The sequence below is a fragment of the Haliotis cracherodii genome, unplaced genomic scaffold (genome assembly GCF_022045235.1).
Source record: "Haliotis cracherodii isolate W230 unplaced genomic scaffold, xgHalCrac1.p SCAF_11, whole genome shotgun sequence".
Classification (NCBI taxonomy): Eukaryota; Metazoa; Mollusca; class Gastropoda; order Lepetellida; family Haliotidae; genus Haliotis; species Haliotis cracherodii.
In genome coordinates, this window is record NW_027266266.1 from 28994130 (window position 1) to 29015299 (window position 21170).

The 21170-nt window shown below is 42.7% G+C and overlaps 1 protein-coding gene across 1 annotated transcript in view; it reads left to right on the forward strand.

Moving 5' to 3' along the window:
* LOC139456405 (synaptic vesicle 2-related protein-like) overlaps positions 1-21170 on the forward strand; it is a 97167-nt gene that overhangs the window by 67836 nt on the left and 8161 nt on the right. The window contains exons 8-15 of the mRNA XM_071238102.1: positions 1432-1572; positions 1890-1966; positions 2562-2638; positions 3871-3978; positions 12956-13067; positions 15088-15169; positions 17373-17462; positions 20023-20136. Coding sequence (XP_071094203.1) covers positions 1432-1572; positions 1890-1966; positions 2562-2638; positions 3871-3978; positions 12956-13067; positions 15088-15169; positions 17373-17462; positions 20023-20136 — 801 coding nt within the window. The remainder of the gene's footprint in view (positions 1-1431; positions 1573-1889; positions 1967-2561; positions 2639-3870; positions 3979-12955; positions 13068-15087; positions 15170-17372; positions 17463-20022; positions 20137-21170) is intronic.

A 21170-nucleotide genomic window follows, 5' to 3' on the forward strand; every position in this document is an offset into this window, starting at 1 on the left:
AGTATTGATATCCTCCTGGATCAGACTTATGTACAAGTCATCTTCTTTATCTGCTTTGCAGTAATCTTCTCTATCTGCTGTGTAGTAAGTATTAACATCTCCTGCATCAGACTTATGTACAAGTCATCTTCTCTATCTGCTGTGTAGTAAGTATTGATATCCTCCTGGATCAGACTTATGTACAAAACATCTTCTCTATCTGCTGTGTAGTAAGTATTGATATCTTACTGGATCAGACTTATGTACAAGTCATCTTCTCTATCTGCTTTGCAGTAAGTATTGATATCTCCTGGATCAGACTTATGTACAAGTCATCTTCTCTATCTGCTGTGTAGTAAGTATTGATATCTTACTGGATCAGACTTATGTACAAGTCATCTTCTTTATCTGCTTTGCAGTAATCTTCTCTATCTGCTGTGTAGTAAGTATTAACATCTCCTGCATCAGACTTATGTACAAGTCATCTTCTCTATCTGCTGTGTAGTGAGTATTGATATCCTCCTGGATCAGACTTATGTACAAAACATCTTCTCTATCTGCTGTGTAGTAAATATTGATATCTCCTGGATCAGACTTGTGTTCAAGTCATCTTCTCTATCTGCTGTGTAGTAAGTATTGATATCTTACTGGATCAGATTTATGTACAAGTCATCTTCTCTATCTGCTGTGTAGTAAGTATTGATATCTTACTGGATCAGACTTATGTACAAGTCATCTTCTCTATCTGCTTTGCAGTAAGTATTGATATCTCCTGGATCAGACTTATGTACAAGTCATCTTCTCTATCTGCTGTGTAGTAAGTATTGATATCTCCTGGATCAGACTTATGTTCAAGTCATCTTCTCTATCTGCTGTGTAGTAAGTATTGATATCTTACTGGATCAGATTTATGTACAAGTCATCTTCTCTATCTGCTGTGTAGTAAGTATTGATATCTTACTGGATCAGATTTATGTACATGTCATCTTCTCTATCTGCTGTGTAGTAAGTATTGATATCTTACTGGATCAGACTTATGTACAAGTCATCTTCTCTATCTGCTTTGTAGTAAGTATTTACTTCTCCTGGATCAGACTTATGTACAAGTCATCTTCTCTATCTGCTGTGTAGTAAGTATTGATAACTTACTGGTTCAGACTTATGTACAAGTCATCTTCTCTATCTGCTTTGTAGTAAGTATTGATATCTTCTGGATCAGTTTTATTTGTTTTTTTGCCATAAACCACTGCTCTTGTTTAAAAGATTTAATTTTAAAAATTTCTTTATGCTGGCAATATTGCAGCCATATCACATCAACTGATTTGACTAATGTCTGCTTGGTTGGATAGAAGAAAGATCTCACATTGTGCCTTTATGGCAATGGAGTCTTGGTCTTATGACACAACTTAACTTTGGTATTGCCATAATGCTTAATCCATTGCTTGTGAACAGTGGTTACCAGAGAGTGCACGCTATGATGTTACACGAGGTCAAACCGAGAAAGCATTTGCAACAATACAACGTATTGCTAAGGACAATGGCAAGCCCATGCCACTTGGCCGACTTCTTGAGCCACATGCACAGTCATCAAAGGTAAGTGGTTCACACAAGGTAACAGTTGCAAGGCAGAATCATTATGAAGGCACTGCTTTAACTTTGGATTAGATGTGAAATATAGAAATTCTACCATGATCAATATACAGTATCACCTTATTTGTGAAGAACCATAGCACTAGAAAACAGATTCATCGATCAAATCATTTCCAGTAATGAAGCGTACCTTAGCTTCCTCCAGCAGAGGCGTTCTTGAGTCCTTCCAAAATAACACTCAGATTGTAAACGTGTAATTCTTCTTATTTCAAATACAACCAGCAGATTAGTATGCATTCTAATAAACTTACTTGTTGCAGCCTATCAAGCGAGGCCAGATATCAGACTTGTTTACACCAGAATACAGAATTACCACCGGTCTACTGTGGGTCATTTGGTATGCACTGTTATCTGTTCTCATTGTTGTAACATTACTACACGCCCAGCACATTATACAACATTGCCAAACAAGTCACGTTTTGTGACTGATCTATAATACTACCATGAATTTGGAAAATACTTGATTCTTGATTCTTGAGAGTCATCAAATCATGAAGTCCTGTAAAATGTCAATGCCAGAGAATGACCAGTCTGTGAAACATTCCATTGGGCGTAAAGGGCAAGACAACAGTAAACCATTAAGTTTCCAATTGGAAACGTTCAGAAACTATTATAGTATACAAGAGTTTGCAAATCTCAGGGACACTTTGGATACTATGGTTGTTTCCAAGATGTTTGAAAAGTATATTTATTTTCCAGATGACTGCTTTGCAAACAGAGCCTTGGAGAGATCTCAGATTTGACAATCTTTTCATATTATTAGTAATGATCTTATTTGATTAGTTAAGTGTCCAGCTTTTAGACCAGTCAATGACTGCAGTGTCGTGGCTGCCACATGACTTTCGGACTGCATTTATTGCTGTCTTGTTGCCAATTGATTTAATGCATACTTGAGCCTCCCGGAACACCAACTCTATTCCCTCTTTCCACAGGTTGGTCTGTGCCTTCTCCTACTATGGTATTGTGCTTCTTACAACAGCTTTGTTTGAAAGTCCAGATGGATGTCATGGTAAGTTCTATGTGTACTAAGTATTTTTGATAGTCCCTCATTACAGACAGGACAAGTTCAATAACATAACAAATCGGTCATTATCAAGTAGGTCAGGTGGTGGTTGGGTGTCCGGCCAGTCCTGGAATCTGCCTCCTGTTGGTTCCTGGCTGGGTTGTTAGCCCACCTGCCACACACAGTTACCCTGGTGTTGCAGGAAGAGCAAGAGCCCTCGTGTGCTGTAGCCTCTCAGACAAGACCATCTAATTGGCAATTTGGTTTGGAAATTCTCAGACAAAGCGACAGTAGTGATCTTAAAGAGACCCGGCCATGGAATCAACTCTCATCTCATGCAGATACCTAAGAGCCAGCACTAGACCTGTCAATGTCAACTAGGTCGATTCATCGAACTTTCAGGAAATACTCATGTTTCCGGGAGTGGTGCATCATATTTGAGTGCTCCGGTTGGGACCAGCAGCGGATAAGGTCTCTACCAATCTGATGACAAATGTGGTAGCTCATGTCAATTTTCTTTAGAAATGGCTGTAATATTTCAATGATTACATTGTAGAGATTGCAGTAGATAGCTATTTTATCAGCATGATTACACTGTGAAGGGCTTCATCATTTAGCTGTATTACTACTATTATTAAACTGAGTTTTGCCGTAATATGGCCGTGATACTAATATACTTCAGGGGATTATCATTTGCAGTAGCCCAAGGTCTGCCATTAACTGTCCGATAAAGGAGGTCAGTTGAAAATACTGACGGCTTCTGCAAATGATAATGCCCTGAAAAATAACATTACCATTATTATGGCTAAGGTGTATAGAATTTGTAGCTAATCAGAAAATGAGTAAGACAACAGACAGCAGCATGAAAACCTCTCAATATATTAATGGATGTCATTGATTTACAAATAGCAATGTCATAGGACATAATATATGATGACGTCACAGACAAGAAACATGATGTCAAATAACACTAGAACAGAGAGTAGTCTGTCATTAGCTATAATATGCTGTAAACATTGCTATGATAAGGCTGCCATTTCTGCTTGACAACATCTAAAATAAACGCTGCAGGATAGTAACAAGATAAATGAGTTGATAAGTAAATACAGAATGATGAGTAGCAGCATGCCCAGATCCTCATAGGAACCATGTTCAAGTTGTCCGTTTTTGTCACAATTTTTAGAAAGTGAGAAAGTTTCAGTGTAAGTGACCATACTGCTGTTGTTTGTGGGTTGTAGGGACTGATGTGATGTACAACCCCAATCCTGCATGTTTCCTGGAGTGCAAGACCCTCACCACAGCAGATTACAGAGATCTGGTTTGGACAACATTTGCTGAGTTTCCTGGTAACTCTTTGTCAGTTGTTAGCTCACCTGGTGCAAGAACAGTAGGGATCAGCTGTAACATATACTGAACTGCAAAAGAAACATCACCATGGATAGATATATGAGAAACCTTATTTGTCCAAACTGTAAACATAATTTGAGAAACAAAACACTAGTCTATGAGAAAATGGCATCACAAGTCAATATCTCGTGTATCCGCCATGTGCATTGATGACTGCCGTGCAACGTCGATACGTGGAATGGATGAGGCGGTTGATGAAGGTCATAGGCACTTGGCACTCAGGCACTTGGCACTCAAGGCCATAGGCACTCAGTGTGGCCTGTGACAGTGGAAGTGTCTGCTCGTCAATTGTCAACGCAAGGTGTCCGCACTAATGTGTCGCTGGTGTGTCCCCATGATCTGTCAAGCAGTTTCCGCAGCAGTAGCAAAGCGATCTTGAAGACTCTGTACCCTGGTCTTCCACAACGTGGTCGGTCATCTGTAGTGTTGGTGGTCTGGTACCATTGCTGGAGCCTGTATATGGTACTTACGTAGACTTGCATTGGCTATTTGCCAGGCGGTTTGTCCAGCTTGCAATCGTCCAAGGGCTTGGTGTCGCTGATTTCTTGTCAATCTTGACATGTGGTAGCAATTCAATAACGAATGAATGTTATCCGATCTGGGTGGATTTTTATAGGGCAAGAAATGGGGGAATGCATGTGCATTTCAATTCGCACGGAACTCACATGCATTGGGTTACTATGGCCTTTAACGTGGTGCATTTGGGCGATCGGTTTTATTGTTATCTGCTTTGTTTTTTATCATCAAATTTCATTTTTCCGGTCAAGGTCATGTTAAATTTTATTAACTTTGACAAAAATTACCCAGATGTTTAAATGACAACTTTTCATGCAATGTTACTTGGAGGGACGTTTCTTTTGTAGTTCAGTATAGCTTTCTTGACAGAATAAACACATATGTGTATGTGCAATACCAAACCTTTATTATATCAAAGCCATAAATCCAATATTTTGGCTGTAATCACACCGTAAAATCTACAGATTTTTCAACAGTTGTTAACCAGCCACTGTCAGCCTTTCAATGCATCATACAAATGTAGACAAACCCTTTGTGCATGTGCGAAGGCAGGGAACCGTCACTTCATTTCTTGTGTGAGTTGTATCAACAGCAGACAGTTTTGCTCTGTGACATTCAACTCACAATTTTGGACTTTGTCCAAACGATCTAGGATGTATTTTCTACTTGTATGCAACTTTTATTAAGAGTGTGTTTTTTTTTCTTTTGAGGAACTTGCGTAAGTAGACTTAATTTTAATTTAATTCTTTGGACCCACATTTGTGTTACCTGCAGGGACACCCTATGAGCTAGTGACTCAAGGTGTGATTTGTGCTTTTCCTTATTGGGTTTGGAGTTTACCAAACTGATAGAACCTTGAGACGCTCATTCACCTCTGTGTTCCCCTATTTGTGAATCACTGTGAATTACACAAGCTAGCTCTTCTAGCAAGAAGGATAAGAAGAAGAAACCCTAAAGATAAAGTGTTGCTTGGCCAGTTGGGACAGCAGTCTGGCCTTTTCTCATCCGGGTCAGAGGCCAAATCTTAGAGGGTAGAAATCATGCCTCAACCACTTTTTCAGATTCCAGAAGAAAGGTGGTGGCGTCTCATGAAATATCAGAATCTCCTTGTTGCCAGGATTGTCTCCTCACATTGAGGGTCCAAGATTGAGTGGATCCTTTTCTCAGGACTGTTCACTCCAATCTTTTTGCTTTAACATGGAACAATTTTTGACGAAACAGGCCATTAGGATGGAAGCAGTTTTATATTTTGAATATATGTAGTAAAGCTGCAACTAAAATAACATGATATTGGAATATATCATTCCTAATAAAATAATAATTTCAGATACAGTTCTTACAATCATTGTATCAAGATTCATTAAAGTTATATTATTGGGTAATTTTTAACCGAATCACAGGTAGATTCCGAGTAAATGTGTGTACATCTGATTGCTGTTCCGCTTAGTTTATGAGACCATACATATGGTAGTCTTAATCTCTGCATATAAAACAATGCCAAGCAGAACAGGAAATACAATTTAAATGGTAAATCATCATGTCTAGTGACTATGCCTATCTCAAATTTGAAATTTGTATTGACCAAGTTCAATTGTTATCACCTCTTTATTTCCCTGAATTCGCCAAAGGGATAATATGTTATTTTTTTCTGTGGAAGACAACGACAGTTTTATTGCAAATGTATGGATTGTGTATACGCTGGTGATGTGATTCATTACACTTTGCTTTATAGACAGGGAACATAAATTAACAATGATTTTGAAGGCTTTACAATGGGGTCACTTCATAGGCGGGGTCGCTTTATAAACGGCGATATCCGGTACTTCCCTCGAAGTTGGAACTAGTACATGAACAGGCCATTGTCTACATAGGAGCACACTTTCTTTTCCACAGAGGCATTGTTGCTCCTCCGCTCCATACCAATCTCGCAGATGGTGGATGTCGTGCCTGGGACTTCCAAAATCCATGACCTGGAAGGACATATTTACCAATGCACTGCCTTCTTGGTCTCTACTAGACAGGGTCATCAAGAAGATCAAGGAGACAGAGTGTACCTTCATTCTGATTGCTCCAGAGTGGCCTACAGACCTTGGTATCCCAGAATCCTCCTACTATTCATGCATTTACCTCTAAAACTCAAACTTCGTTACCAACCCAGGTCCGACATATTCCATTGCAACCTCCAGTGCCTCCGCCTACACGCCTGGAAGTTATCTCATCTTAAATGTCAGCTCTGAATCTACAGCTGCACCAGTGCTGCACTTTATGGAGAACCTCATCTTCAGGATCATATGTTACAAGATGGAGGAAGTTCTGCCAGTGAGGTAATGTAAACATCACCATTCCCATGGTAGCCAAATTTCTCACCCATGGTAGACTTCAAATGGGCCAAGGAATTCCATCATGGTACTATTGAGGGTTATGGATGAGCCTTAGCCTTTGTTCTGCAGTATGATGGACTCTCTGTAGGCACACATCCAGTTTTAAATCGACTCATGAGATCCTTCCATCCTTCCATCTTAAGGACATCAAGACTCATTGCATATTTCCTTAATGGAACCTGTTCATAGTCCTATCTACATTACTAAATGTTGCTTTTGAACCAATGACTGAAGCTACTTTCCTTCAAGTCTTGAGGAAAACAGCTTTTCTTCTAGCCATGGCAACAATGACCAGGGTGTTGGAATTGCATGCCATTGAGTTTTTATCTCTCACACAGGATTGGTTGTCAAGGATCAGTAAACCTTTAGTTAGCTTGATGATCATATTGTTGGCCAGGGCAGGACAGATCATGGGTTAACGGTTGGACTCACATCATAAGGCTTGAAATGATCTGTGGTTCTACGGATTTAACAGCATTGGAAGTGTTGTCAAGACTGAAGAGTCCATCAGAGAACTGGATAAAGATCACCACAGAAAATGGACAAGACAACTAGATACACCAGCAGTGATGTCACAACTACAAGAAATAACGTTATCACAAGGTCAGGTGATGTCATCCAGCCGGAAGTAATCACCATAGAGAGCTGGCAGTGTTGTTGTGTGTAATGTCTATATCACCATGCACAAGAAAAACAGGTATTATGACTATTTTTTACTTATCCTGTATTACTCCTTAATGCATCTTTAAAGCATATTACTGCTTGTTCTTGATAGAGAAAAGAGCAGTGTGAAGGTCTTTGCTTGAAGAAGTCGTTCCAACCAGATGAGAGGTCAACCCGATCACACAGCTCCTACGTGACCAAAGGAAGTGACGTCACGGATACTCACATTACTCTTGTCACTTTGCTGAGTGAAGACCTGTTTTTGATCTGTAGCATAAACTTGTTCAAACTCTTACATGTTTTGCTTCTTGAGTTAATGTTCATTGTGTTGTGCATATGGTTTGTATCTTGTGAAACATTGTATGTTTTAATATGTGCATAACTTTTGTACACCTGGTGGCGTTTTCTTAAAAGAGAAAACAATGGTAAACCCAGGTGTCTTGTTTCAAGTAGCCATCTTGAATATTTTACATGGCCACGAGTTATTAACTGGCTCGCGTTCTATATTCTTCTTGCTTTGTACCCCACCATTGGAGTAGCCTCGCAAGTATTTTATCTTCGTTTTGTATGCTGTCTTACATTTGTCATAATAATTGTTTTATAAAACCCACGCAGTGGGATAAACAAATTATAGCATACATAATCGGGTGGGGACGCATTGTGATTTTACACTGCTTCATTGCAGAAATCATGCCCTCGTGCTCAAAGTGCCGATGTAATATGTCGGCGTGGGATCCCCACCCCCTGTGCCTTAATTGTACATCTAAATGCATCCAGGGTCATAGATGTACAGACTGTCTTTGCTTTCCCCCCACAGCTTTCAGACGGTACCTCTGTGTGTCAAGGAAACGGAGAACGCAACAGGCCAGGAAACTCCGGCTCAAGGTGTCTGACTTATCCGAGAATTCGCCCACTACTAGATCTAGATTGGCTATCTCGGACGACAACTACCCGACCTCCATGATGTCGGGCCCCATGGTCTCAGTCTCCACCCAGAGCTCCCTGATGACCACTACTGTATCTATCTTAACGGCGCCTATCCAGTCCACCGGACAGATGCATGGCGCCCGTCAGGCGCCCCTCCTACGGCCTAGACGCCTGTGATGGGGGCCCCTCTCCTCCAGTACATCCAGAACTTGCAGGCCATGCAACAGGCGTCGATGCCTATTGCCCCAGATCCTGGAAGCGCCTAACCTAGTGGTGACGGTTCTGTGGAAATCTCCCGCCAATTCTCCTCGTCTATCAACGTTGGTTGAATGTTTCCACGGAGAAAGTGAACATACTCTCAAAGATTTCCCTACCTACGGCGTCCGGTAGATAATATCTGCACCACAGTTGACGATCACAACCCCTTGACTGATTCGGTATTCAACAGAATCATCATATGCTTCCGGGTACCCAACTGGGTCATCATTCACAACACCCCTCGGGGCAGAGGCAGAGGTAAAGGCAAGTCATCGGGCACATACCAGTCCCGCTGCGTCCACTCCAAGGGAGGTAACGCCGACCGCAGGGACTTCAAGTGAATAGCCAGACAAGGACGACTGGGACTTCTTACCCCCAGCCGTCCAAGTTGTCGACCCATATGTCACCAACATTATTCGACACAGGTACAAGCTGACGCTTATAGATGACCTACCACTCACATCATTGCCAATAGCGGACACCTACCCCCCCTACTCAACAGCAGCTACTAAGCCAGTACATCTCGGCCCTGCTGGACTAGAAAGCGATAAAGGTTATACACGTCCCAGCCATAACACCAGGCTTCTATTCACCTGTCTCCCTAGTCCCCAAGAAGGACTTGCATAAACACAGGATGATCCACAACCTCGCCGCTTTCAATAAACGCTACCTGGCACATCCACCTTATTTCAGGATGACCACGCTCAGGCTGCAGCGATCCAGGCACAGGATGTATTCATCAGCTGGATATCGAGGGCGCCTATCGACATGTCCCTTTACATCCTGACGACTGGGTCCATTACCAATGGGGAGGTTCTAGAGGGGAAGGCTCCAACTGTGACCAGTTCAGATGTTCCTGGCTTCCTACATTAGACACCAGGACCCCTCGGTATCCATCACCCACCCCCCGTCTCCGGTGGTGGACGTAGGAATCGAATGTCTTTGGCTGCATCTCCTTGACAGGGCTTATGAACTCTCTACACCTATTCGTAGACGCCTCCCTGCTGGGATGGGGAGCACACCTAGAGGAACAGGTCGCCTCGGGGCTGTGGTCCGCCAATCAGCACCTATCAACGAGCTTGAACTGTAGGCGCATATCACATGCTCGGCTCTCCATTTCGATGGAGAACATAACTGTCGTCTGGTGCCTACAGAACTCACTCGACCTCGCTCCTTCAACAGACGTTCCGATTGTTTTACCTGGTGGATAATCTGAGGATCCAGTTACAGGTTCAATACATTCCTGGCTGCCAATCTCGGCTAGGCAAGGTCACTCCCAGAGAGTGTAAGCTTCACCGAGACGCCTTCGCTCTTGTTTGTGGAGACCATAGTCTCCCCAACACCTATTCGCCACCAGCCAGTACTTCCAGATCCCTACCTACATATCGCCTGTCCCAGACCCCCTGGCTTGGGCAGTCGACACTTTCAGTGTTTCCTGGGAAGGATAAAGGGCGTACACTTTTCCGCCACCTGTACTCCTTCCCAAAGACGTCCAGAAGATCAGATCGACGCAGAACCTTGATCTGACTTTGGTCGCACCCTCGTGGCCAGCAAGGGCTTGGTTAGTCGACCTCAGAGAGCTCTCCGACACCAACCCACTGCCACTCCCAGACTGGCCAAACCTGCTGATCCACCTTCTTAGCAGACAGCCACACCCAGAACCAGACAAGTTATGTTTTCACATCTGGTCCATTTACAGAGGGCATTGAACGCCAAAGGCCAGAGCGGCTAGGGCCATCACGATGGCGCTTCGCCCGACCACCAAGAGCCTCTATGACAACAAGTGGTAATCCTTCGAGAGCTGTGCAGGGACAAACAACAAGACTCTACATCTGTATCGCCTCAATTCCTGGCCGTGCTCATGCTCTATCTTCGCCACAAGCATAAGGTCAAGGGTAGTACCATCACGACCTACTTTGTGGCACTCAACTCCGTCCTGGCAGTTCTGGAAGATCGGCGCATGAAGTAGGATCTCATGAGTCGATTTAAAACTGGATGTGTGCCTATAGAGAGTCCATCATACTGCAGAACAAAGGCTAAGGCTCATCCATAACCCTCGATAGTACCATGAAGGAATTCCTTGGCCCATTTGAAGTCTACCATGGGTGAGAAATTTGGCTACCATGGGAATGGTGATGTTTACATTACCTCACTGGCAGAACTTCTCCATAAAGGCTCTGCTCCACTCATTCAGGCTGGGAGACCGCGAAATCCACCAGCTTGGGACTTGAATGTCATTCTTTACCTCACTGAGAAACGCACCCTTTGAGCCACTCGAATCGACATCATTCTACAATCTGACGAAAAAAAATGGTCTTCCTACTGGCGCTCGTACAGCAGCCTGTGTCAGTGAGCTACATGCCTTGGACATTACGCACGTCAGCTTTGAGCATGGAGCACACAGAGCCGTGCATCTTGGACTTTTTTGCCAAAAATCAATTTCCACGACAGCCAGATAGATCGTTCCTCATCCCTCCCCTATCTTCTATTGTGGGCGCAGAAGATGAACAGGAGCGCCGTCTACTTCCGGTTAGAGCACTCTGTCCCCACATCAGACGATCCAAGGAATGCTGTAGACAACAACAACGCCTCTTCATACCGGTATAGCGCTGCGACCTCGCAAGCAGAAGGCAGCCACAACACGATCTCCCTCTGGTTACGAGCTTTCATTCTCCAGGGCTATGAGGCCGCAGGTTTGGACCCCCTGGCTCCAACAACCTGCATGAGACCCCGGCGATTGCCTCCACCATGGCGCTACACAGCAACTGCACTCTACTTGCCATCATGGAGGAGTGTTCTGCCGATCGAACACAATCGTCGCCAGTGACCATTTGCGAGATGTCGCATTGGAGGATGTGCTAGGCATGCACAACTTGGTCTGTTAGTAGTGCCCAACAGGTCACCACTACTACACGTCACTGAACTCGCCTCCAAGTCCAGAGCCGGCCTTTCGACTTCCCCTGGCGTTTGCCCGGGACTAGAAAATTTATACCCAACCTGCATACGGCTTGGTACTCCAGTCTAGACCTAACTAAGGGTTATTGTCAGGCTGCGCAGTACCAGGACACAACGCATACCTGACTCTTCCCTTCCATGTAATGGTTATCCAGGCTGACCATACAGCCGAAGACGGGCTGAGAGATTTGGTTGTTCCCATACATGGAGTGGTCACCTGGCACCGCCCACACAGCCGAGGAAGGGCTGAGGGAATTGGTGGTTCCCATACCTGGAATGGTCACCCGAAGCCGACCACACAGCCTAAAGATTGGCTAGGGAACAGAGTCTGGAAATAAAAGATAAAAGTCCACATCTGAAGGTATCCCCTCCACCAATTCCGTCCGATAAAGATGCATTAAGGAGTAATGCAGGATAAGTAAAAAATCTAGTAAAATCCTAGATATTTTTTATATTTGTATACTTATCCTGCATTAATGCGTATAAAGGGACCCACCCATCGCAGAGCTGCCTCCCAATGATGTCCGGACTCCGGAGTAATGTGAGGATCTGTGATGTCACTTCCTTTGGTCATGTGGGAGCTGCGTGATAGGGTTGGCCTCTCACCTAGTTGGAACAACTCCTCAAGCAAAGACCTTCAACCAGCTCTTTTCTCTGTCAAGAACGAGCAGTAATATGCATTAAAGATGCATTAAGGAGTAATGCAGGATAAGTATACAAATAAAAAAAATATCTAGGTTTTTACCGTTTCTTTATGTATTTAATGCTTTACTGTCAGCATATATTGGATACAAGATGCCTGAGCCAACCCTTCCCTCTAGTGTATTCTGGCTGTACTGTAACAGAGGTAGGGTATTCAAAGTTATTTATCAAACAATAGTTATCACTGTTTATAATTTCAAGAATACTGTTTCTTTTACATCAGGAGTAGTTCCCCCCACCTCCCCAATATATCTGCATCTAGCATGTATGATTGTTGAAATGAAGTGACCATTTCCCACCTTCGCACATTCACAAAGGGTTTGTTCACATTTGATGATGCATTGTGGGATGTCTGACAGTGGAATGGGAACAACTGTTGAAAAATCGGGAGATTTTATGGCATTTTTACAGCCAAAATATGGTATTAATAGCTTTGATGTAATAGAGGTAGTATTCTTCGAATTATAAACCATGATAATTTTTGTTTGATATTTTTTTTTTTTTTTTTTTTCAGGATTATTTGTGACAGTATTCTTCATAGAGAAGATAGGCAGGAAATACACAATGGCAGTGGAGTTCAGCATCTTCACTGTATTTGTGTTCCTGGTCAACATCTGCACAACTAGGTTTGTAACAAGAAGGGTACAGTGGTCCCTCGCTACAACGCTACCAATGGGGTCCAAATAATTGGTGGGCGTTATAGACGATGAGCCGTTTAACCGAGGCCAAGGCGGGGGAGCGCGCTCGGCAAATCTCAAATCATTAATATGTGTTTATCTCACGTCACGTCAAAATAGTATATATTTTTATGGACCTAGATCTACCTGTAATATCATTCATTTATTAAATCTGTCACATTTCGCAATGTCTGAAATACGTATTCCATTTCAATTATTATTTTTTATCTATTAATTAAAAAATTAATCACTATTTCCCGCGATGTTATTGAAATTAAAATTCTCGGACACACATTTCGACAACGGGTCCGCGTCAAACATGTCAAAGAGCAAAATAAAGACGTTTTAAGCAAATCTTTAAATATATAATACAAACTGATAAATAAAATCAACAAAAATATATCTAAAAGTAATCAACCTTACATCTAAGTTATTATTTCCATCGTTTCGTGTGATCGCGTGTGATGTAAGTCAAATGACATCTCGGCTTTCGTCGCCTTGAATTCTCGGCTCGGACACAACGTTTAATGCAAAAATATATGCATGAAAAAACTTTGTCACAGCTCGTAACCTAGCACGATACATTCACGAAGTTCCATATTTTAAATATATATCGTGATTTCCTGCTTAAAACGTTCAGAATAACACGATTTAACAAAAAAATCTTTCGCCAACTTCTGAAATTTATCAAACACGAGCTTGGTATCACAGCTATAATTTGATTGACTGCCTGAGGTCACGTGCTCAAAATTGACCAATCACGAAGCTTGTAGCAGATTTCGGCAAGAAAGCGTCATTAGAAACAAATTTTAATCCAATGAAATCGCTTGTTATAACTACGGAAAAAAACAGGCGATGTTACGAAAGCGCGATTACGAAATGAATGACCGCCGTGTTGTGACAGCAACTACATTTGTGTGACAGTGTCGCCTCAAATTGGATTGCCCACTATTTAAGAATATAAACTTCGCTTGTGGTTCTCTTTTATTGCATGCATGCGCTTCTAAGATCAAAGGATGTATAGTGTGAAAAGTTAACTAGTTGAACAATCGTATTTCCGGGACTAGCCGCGAATGTTTTCAAACAGATTATTAGAACTCCATTCAGCGATAAACGGTTGATTATGCAATGAGAAGCATTATGTGCAAATGAACAACGAACAACAATACAATTATGTCTGTAAAACTCTCAGTATTAAAAGTGTACATAAATTTTGGGAGCCATGCGTTACTGCGCGTAGTAACCGAGGTAGCGCTTTATCGAAGAGCACAAAAGCGAGGGATCACTGTACTACGACTAACTCCCCCAGTGGGCGTCACAAGTAATGTTAGTGACACCAGGGTATACTCCATCTGACTGCTCTAGAGGGTGCCACATTTAATGTTAGTGACACCAGGGTATACTCCATCTGACTGCTCTAGAGGGTGCCACAAGTAATGTTAGTGAGACCAGGGTATACTCCATCTGACTGCTCTAGAGGGTGCCACAAGTAATGTTAGTGACACCAGGGTATACTCCATCTGACTGCTCTAGAGGGTGCCACAAGTAATGTTAGTGACACCAGGGTATACTCCATCTGACTGCTCTAGAGGGTGCCACAAGTAATGTTAGTGACACCAGGGTATACTCCATCTGACTGCTCTAGAGGGTGCCACAAGTAATGTTAGTGACACCAGGGTATACTCCATCTGACTGCTCTAGAGGGTGCCACAAGTAATGTTAGTGACACCAGGGTATACTCCATCTGACTGCTCTAGAGGGTGCCACAAGTAATGTTAGTGACACCAGGGTATACTCCATCTGACTGCTCTAGAGGGGCTGCACGTGTAATGTAAGCACATATCTTCATAATGATGGTATTATCACTTTCACAGAATCAGGGCTACCTCAGATCCTCTTCATGGGTACATCAACATCCATATAGTTTGTTACCGGTCTGTTGTTTCACTATGTCTCTCCTCTTCCACAGGGCATTGCTGACAGTATTCCTGTTTGTGTCTCGCGCCTTCATTGCTGGAGCCTTTCAGGCAGCTTATGTCTATACCCCAGAGGTGAGGTGTCAACACATTGGGGAACTGCTTCCTGTACATCTTACAGCTGTTAACCCTATTTAAGTAATTAAGGGCTGTATTGTAAAGACTCTTGTAAACCTCTGTAAATAATTGGGGATGTAATGATGCATATTTTATGTGTAACATGCAAGGGACTATACATATATACATCCCATGGATTTTATGTTATCAACTGTTCTTCAAATATTTTCCTGTTCTTGAGTTTGAATCCTTAAACATTGAAAGACATTTTGCTGCCAATTTTGCCAGTCGGGCCTTATGAACAGTTGAAAAATATTTTGAATTCATACTTTTCAGAAATTATTATTGACAGTATGTTGATGTTTCTCTTACTTTTCATAAATTGAAATGTGCAATAGCATCTCAATTATTGAAACAGATACACATTGCCTTTTTCGTTTTTGAAGGCAATAACTGAGAGCATGTTGTTGTCATAAAAGACTTGTGTAGCATGTATGAAAGTGATAAGGCACTGATGTCGAGGAAATCTGTATACGGACAAACAACAGAACTCTCGACCAGTGCATACAGCACAGGTATTAAAGTCCGGCCACCATTCTTGGTTTACTAAAAATGTGTTGCCACCATGTTGTATTATAAAGTGCAAAAGTCAGTTAATAAGTTTGATTAAACACTTTCCCTTAGTTTTTATGATATTTAGAACAAGATGATGAAAATGAATTAAAATCTACTTATGGTATGTTGGTACAGTGTATGGAACAATGTCTAGTATGCGCGCTATGATCTTGCTGGAATATTGCTGACATCATTGTAAAACCCTACTCACTCCCTCTGGTGTTATGTTGGTACAGTGTATGGAACAATGTCTAGTATGCGCGCTATGATCTTGCTGGAATATTGCTGACATCATTGTAAAACCCTACTCACTCCCTCTGGTGGTATGTTGGTACAGTGTATGGAACAATGTCTAGTATGCGCGCTATGATCTTGCTGGAATATTGCTGACATCATTGTAAAACCCTACTCACTCCCTCTGGTGTTATGTTGGTACAGTGTATGGAACAATGTCTAGTATGCGCGCTATGATCTTGCTGGAATATTGCTGACATCATTGTAAAACCCTACTCACTCCCTCTGGTGTTATGTTGGTACAGTGTATGGAACAATGTCTAGTATGCGCGCTATGATCTTGCTGGAATATTGCTGACATCATTGTAAAACCCTACTCACTCCCTCTGGTGGTATGTCGGTACAGTGTATGGAATAATGTCTAGTATGCGTGCTATGATCTTGCTGGAATATTGCTGACATCATTGTAAAACCCTACTCACTCCCTCTGGTGGTATGTCAGTACAGTGTATGGAACAATGTCTAGTATGCGTGCTATGATCTTGCTGGAATATTGCTGACATCATTGTAAAACCCTACTCACTCCCTCTGGTGGTATGTTGGTACAGTGTATGGAACAATGTCTAGTATGCGTGCTATGATCTTGCTGGAATATTGCTGACATTGTAAAACCCTACTCACTCCCTCTGGTGGTATGTTGGTACAGTGTATGGAACAATGTCTAGTATGCGCGCTATGATCTTGCGAGAGTATCCAAATTGCGTGGATCGATGCTCATGATATCAATCACTCCATATATGCATGAAAAATCTTTGTCACGGGTCATTATGTATGTCCATGAAGTGCCATATGTTTAATATAGGTAGTGATTCCCTGCTTAAAATGTTCAGAATAACACGATTTAACCAAAACTATTTATCTTAATCTGAAATTTATCATACACAAGGACAATATCCATTGATGTAATTTGATTGGGTGCCTTAGGTCATGTGCTTTAGTTTGACTAATCACAAGGGAACTAGTGGCAGATTACATCAAACATTATGTCTTTAGAAACCAATTTCTATCCAATAAAATCGCATGTTAGAACTACGAAATATTCCAGGGGAGGTTACTGTAAAATTATTCATGTTCAGAGCTTGATAACGATATCCAACATCAAACAATTTGTTGCATGTGTTATTCATACAAAGCTTCGAAAAAGGAGGTATTTCACAGTATTTTCTCATGTTACTGAGCGGAAATGTTAGTATGCTATGTGCACATAAGTAATGCATCTGTTTTTGCTATTGTATTTAATAAAGCGCTTTTCTAGTTTAGAAGAGTGAAAATTCTTCCATGCCAGGCCTAAGGAAATGCATGTTTGTTTCAGGTGTACCCTACATCTATGAGAGCCGTGGGAATAGGTTCCTGTAGTGGCATGGCCCGAGTAGGTGCTATAGTAACACCCTTCATAGCACAGGTAGGCACAGTCTCACATTCAGCCTCAACCACTGACAGTTTGTATTTATACTTAACAAATTTTAAATTATGGTTCCATTATTGTTAGTTCATCTTATCAGAGGCCATCTGAGCCTTAGCTAAAGCCTTAGAACTTGTGATGTGGCAGGACCAGCATTCAGTACATCTTGTGAGGTGGTAGGACCAGTATTCAGTACATCTTGTGAGGTGGTAGGACCAGCATTCAGTATATCTTATGAGATGGTAGGACCAGCATTCAGTACATCTTGTGAGATGGTAGGACCAGCATTCAGTACAGCTTGTGAGATAGTAGGACCAGCATTCAGAACATTTTGTGAGATGGTAAGACCAGCATCTCGTCAGTTGGTTGGAGCAACCTGAGAAGCCTCTAGAGAAGGCACCAACACAGGGAACAGAGACAACCACAGAAGCCTCGAGAAACGGCACCAATACAGGGAACATAGATGACCACAGCAACCTGAGAAGCCTCAAGAAAAGGCACCAACACAGGAAACAGAGACGACCACAGCGACCTGAGAAGCCTCAAAAAAAGGCACCAACACAGGAAACAGAGACGACCACAGCGACCTGAGAAGCCTCAAGAAAAGGCACCAACACAGGAAACAGAGACGACCACAGCGACCTGAGAAGCCTCAAGAAAAGGCACCAACACAGGAAACAGAGACGACCACAGCGACCTGAGAAGCCTCAAGAAAAGGCACCAACACAGGGAACATAAATGACCACAGCGCCTTGAGAAGCCTCAAGAGAAGGCACCAGCACAGGGAACAGAGACGACCACAGCGACCTGAGAAGCCTCGAGAAAAGGCACCAACACAGGAAACAGAGACAACCCCAGCGCCCTGAGAAGCCTCAAGAGAAGGCACCAGCACAGGGAACAGAGACGACCACAGCAACCTGAGAAGCCTCGAGAGAAAGCACCAACACAGGAAACAGAGACAACCACAGCAACCTGAGAAGCCTCAAGAGAAGGCACCAGCACAGGGAACAGAGACGACCACAGCAACCTGAGAAGCCTCAAGAGAAGGCACCAGCACAGGAAACAGAGACGACCACAGCAACCTGAGAAGCCTCAAGAGAAGGCACCAACACAGGGAACAGAGACGACCACAGCAACCTGAGAAGCCTCAAGAGAAGGCACCAGCACAGGGAACAGAGACGACCACAGCGACCTGAGAAGCCTCAAGAGAAGGCACCAGCACAGGAAACAGAGACGACCACAGCGACCTGAGAAGCCTCAAGAGAAGGCACCAACACAGGGAACAGAGACAACCACAGCAACCTGAGAAGCCTCAAGAGAAGGCACCAGCACAGGGAACAGAGACGACCACAGCAACCTGAGAAGCCTCGAGAGAAAGCACCAAAACAGGGAACAGAGACAACCCCAGCGCCCTGAGAAGCCTCAATAGAAGGCACCAGCACAGGGAACAGAGACGACCACAGCAACCTGAGAAGCCTCGAGAGAAAGCACCAACACGGGGCGAAACAGCAACAAATAGAGGCAGCCATACAATGATCAACACAGACGAGGAACAAGGAATGGTGGAACCTAAAGGTTGTGGTCTGGACAGAGAATTGCAGCACCAGAGCAGTTGAACCTCTATCGAATATACCATGGGACTTTACGCTGAAGTGATACAAGTTCAGTTATGGAAACTCACATTTTTATACATTTTCTCAGAAAAATGACTGTAGTCAATTGCTATCAGGCTTAGAACTTATAAACTTTATTAACGTGGGACAGGAAATCCGTAATTCCTCATGGTTCTCTAATTTGGGGGCATCTTGACTATTGCAGAAATACAATAATGGAGTACAGGTTTGTTATGAGTTTTTTTATGTTGTTTATGTGGCTGATTTTTCTTAAGTAAAGTGATTCAAACAGTCACAATGTGAACTTAAATTTGGTTTGAAAAGCAACACTTTTGATAAAATATATGTTCCACCATTTAGCAAAACCCTAATTGCTGAGATGATAAAATCTACATCATATGATTTTTCAGGATGAAGAACTTTTTTCCAGTTATTTGTATCTTCAGCACCAAATCATAGTATGGATGTAGCAAACTATATGCATAGGATAAAACATTTGATCGGATATCAGCTGAGTTTGATTATTATGGCGATGGAAAACATCTAGTTAAGCGTTTCCCAGAACATGTTTATTCAGTAGGAAAGTTAAATCATTGTCTTACAGATTACATGTGAATCCATATAGATCTGTTTTGTCACTTTTATGTTTGCATTATAATAATGTATCATTATATTATATGTAAGTTGTAATCATGTAATGATTGGAATTTGGATATCCTCTACTTTTGACTGTATATTACATATGCAGTTATCTTTTCTACTGGCCTGAACATTCTGAACTGACATGTGAGTAGCAGTGTTCAAACTGCAGCCTGAAGTAAGGAATTCAGGTCAGTAACCATGCTGCATATTGTCAGCAATGCATGGTGAATACCAAAACAGCATCTTTCCATGTCACTGAATAAAGGTGAATGAAATAATCATGAAATATGTAATATCCTTTACAGGTTTTACTTAAGCATTCTGCTTATGCTACAATCTCTATATATGGAGGAATGTGTCTGCTGGCTACCATTGCCTCCATTTTGCTGCCTATAGAGACCAAGGGTAGAGAGATGACGGTAAGTCTAGATTGAGTGTTAATGTGTTTGCCATCACTGTTCAGTCAGTGGAGGCCAAGGGTAGAGAGATGACAGTAAGTCTAGATGGAGTGTGAGTGTGTGTTTGCCATCACTGTTCAGTCAGTGGAGGCCAAGGGTAGAGAGATGACAGTAAGTCTGGATGGAGTGTGAGTGTGTGTTTGCCATCACTGTTCAGTCAGTGGAGGCCAAGTGTAGAGAGATGACAGTAAGTCTAGATGGAATGTTAGTGTGTGTTTGCCATCACTGTTCAGTTAGTGGCCAAGGGTAGAGAGATGACAGTAAGTCTAGATGGTATGTTTGTGTGTGTTTGCCATCACTGTTCAGTCAGTGGAGGCCAAGGGTAGAGGGATGACAGTAAGTCTAGATGGAGTGTGAGTGTGTGTTTGCCATCACTGTTCAGTCAGTGGAGGCCAAGGGTAGAGAGATGACAGTAAGTCTGGATGGAGTGTGAGTGTGTGTTTGCCATCACTGTTCAGTCAGTGGAGGCCAAGGGTAGAGAGATGATGGTAAGTCTAGATGGAGTGTGAGTGTGTGTTTGCCATCACTGTTCAGTCAGTGGAGGCCAAGGGTAGAGGGATGACAGTAAGTCTAGATGGAGTGTGAGTGTGTGTTTGCCATCACTGTTCAGTCAGTGGAGGCCAAGGGTAGAGAGATGACAGTAAGTCTGGATGGAGTGTGAGTGTGTGTTTGCCATCACTGTTCAGTCAGTGGAGGCCAAGGGTAGAGAGATGATGGTAAGTCTGGATGGAGTGTGAGTGTGTGTTTGCCATCACTGTTCAGTCAGTGGAGGCCAAGGGTAGAGAGATGACGGTAAGTCTAGATGGAATGTTAGTGTGTGTTTGCCATCACTGTTCCATCAGTGGAGTCCAAGGGTAGAGAGATGACAGTAAGTCTAGATGGAGTGTGAGTGTGTGTTTGCCATCACTGTTCAGTCAGTGGAGGCCAAGGGTAGAGAGATTACGGTAAGTCTGGATGGAGTGTTAATGTGTTTGCCATCACTGTTCAGTCAGTGG